The sequence below is a fragment of the Panicum hallii genome, chromosome 9 (genome assembly GCF_002211085.1).
Source record: "Panicum hallii strain FIL2 chromosome 9, PHallii_v3.1, whole genome shotgun sequence".
Classification (NCBI taxonomy): domain Eukaryota; kingdom Viridiplantae; phylum Streptophyta; class Magnoliopsida; order Poales; family Poaceae; genus Panicum; species Panicum hallii.
In genome coordinates, this window is record NC_038050.1 from 15,306,991 (window position 1) to 15,308,709 (window position 1,719).

The 1,719-nt window shown below is 45.8% G+C and overlaps 1 protein-coding gene across 1 annotated transcript; it reads left to right on the forward strand.

The window, feature by feature from the left end:
- Positions 1–1,320, forward strand: LOC112872845 (putative nuclease HARBI1). The gene is made up of 2 exons (XM_025935884.1): positions 1–422; positions 516–1,320. Exons 1-2 carry the CDS (start codon positions 76–78, stop codon positions 1,318–1,320), a joined length of 1,152 nt encoding a protein of 383 aa, XP_025791669.1. The 5' UTR covers positions 1–75.
- The last annotated feature ends 399 nt before the right edge of the window (positions 1,321–1,719 follow it).

The following is a 1,719-nucleotide window of genomic DNA, read 5'->3' on the forward strand; positions in this document are numbered from 1 at the left end:
TCCGGAGGCGGCGGCCAAAGTGCGACGGAGCAAATCCCTTCCCCTTCGAGCAGTCTCGCGACGCAGGTACTTTCCATGGCGCCGTTCCCGTCCTCGATGAGTACTTTAATTCGTGCTTTGGTTCTCTGCCAGGATCTCCCCCAATCTTCTGTCATGTTCTCGTCGTCGCCCCAATCTTCTCTCATGTCGTCGTCGTGCCTTGTGTTGGGCATGTCTTCTAGTGCACGCAAGAGAAGGATCCGTCTTGAAGCTGAGGCCAGTCAGGCCGCCGTACTGGCCATGGCACGCCGTACTCGAAAATGGGGTGGGTCGGTTCCAATGCATCGTGTTATTTTGAGGGATAGGGAAGCAGCGTGGGCCGAGCTTCACAAGCGTTATTTCGCAGAACATCCAATGTTCGATGATGCCACATTCCGGCGCCGGTAAAAATGTCACCTAGAAGCAATTATTGTCTCGGTTTTTCAGTTTGCAAGTTTTGCAAGTTCTGAACTTCTGGTTGTATGATTGTGTTGTAGGTTTCGGATGAAGAGAAGCTTATTCATTAGGATATATGAGAAGCTTGCCGCTAAGAACGAATATTTCCAGCAGAGACCGGATGGCATTCGACGCTTGGGTTTTCATGGCAAGTATAAGTGCGTCGTGGCTATGCGAATGCTTGCCTATGGCACTATAGCCGACTCCCTTGATGATGGGTATGCCATGGCAGAGAGTACCGTGTTGGAATGTGTTAAGGAGTTTGCTAGCACGGTCATTGCTGAGTTTGAAGATGATTACCTGCGACCACCTAACCAGGCTGAGCTGAATCGTATTCTTGCAGAGAATGAGGCTCGAGGATTTCCCGGGATGATTGGTAGTATCGATTGCATGCATTGGGAGTGGGGTGCTTGTCCGGTTGGTTGGCAAGGGCAGTATGTTGGACGAAAGGGTCGACCGACTGTTGTCCTTGAGGCTATTGCAACAAAAGACTTGCGTGTGTGGCATGCATTTTTCGGAATGCCGGGTTCAAGCAATGACCTCAATGTGTTGGATCGGTCTCATGTGTTTGATGATCTGTTGAATGGAAGAACTCACCCTGTAGAATTCTTTGTGAATGGAAATAAGTATGACATGGCTTATTATCTAGCTGATAAGATATATCCTGATTGGGCGACGTTTGTTAAAACTAAGAGTGACCCTATGAATCCCAAGGACAGTACATTTGCTGAAGCTCAAGAAGCTGCAAGAAAGGATGTGGAGCGCTGTTTCGGTGTTCTCCGGTCCAAGTTTCGGATTATTCAGCAAGCAGGCAGACTGGGAACTAGGCAAATGATGAGTACATGAAGTTGCTGTGAACGACTAGCATGCATGACTAAACACTTTCATCTTTCAAACTGCTATTCTCATGTCAAGTTTGTTGGCAAGTGATGGTTACACCGTACCATACATTACTATTTCTATATATTTTGCATAATGGTAGCGCTAAGTGGCAAAAAATGCATTCATCTTCAAATAAAAGTGTTTTTTTTAGATAAAGGAAAATCCCGGCCTTAAACATTCACATGTGAATTGAATGTCTACAGCCAATTGTTACGAGAGTTCTCGGACTCTAGACCTCGAACGAGGATCAAAAACACAAGAAAGAAAACTCTAAGATAAAGAAAAAAATCAAGAAGACTAAACTTCAATCCATCTCTTTATCCACGTTCCATCCTTACAAAACCTTTACGCAGCATCAAACTA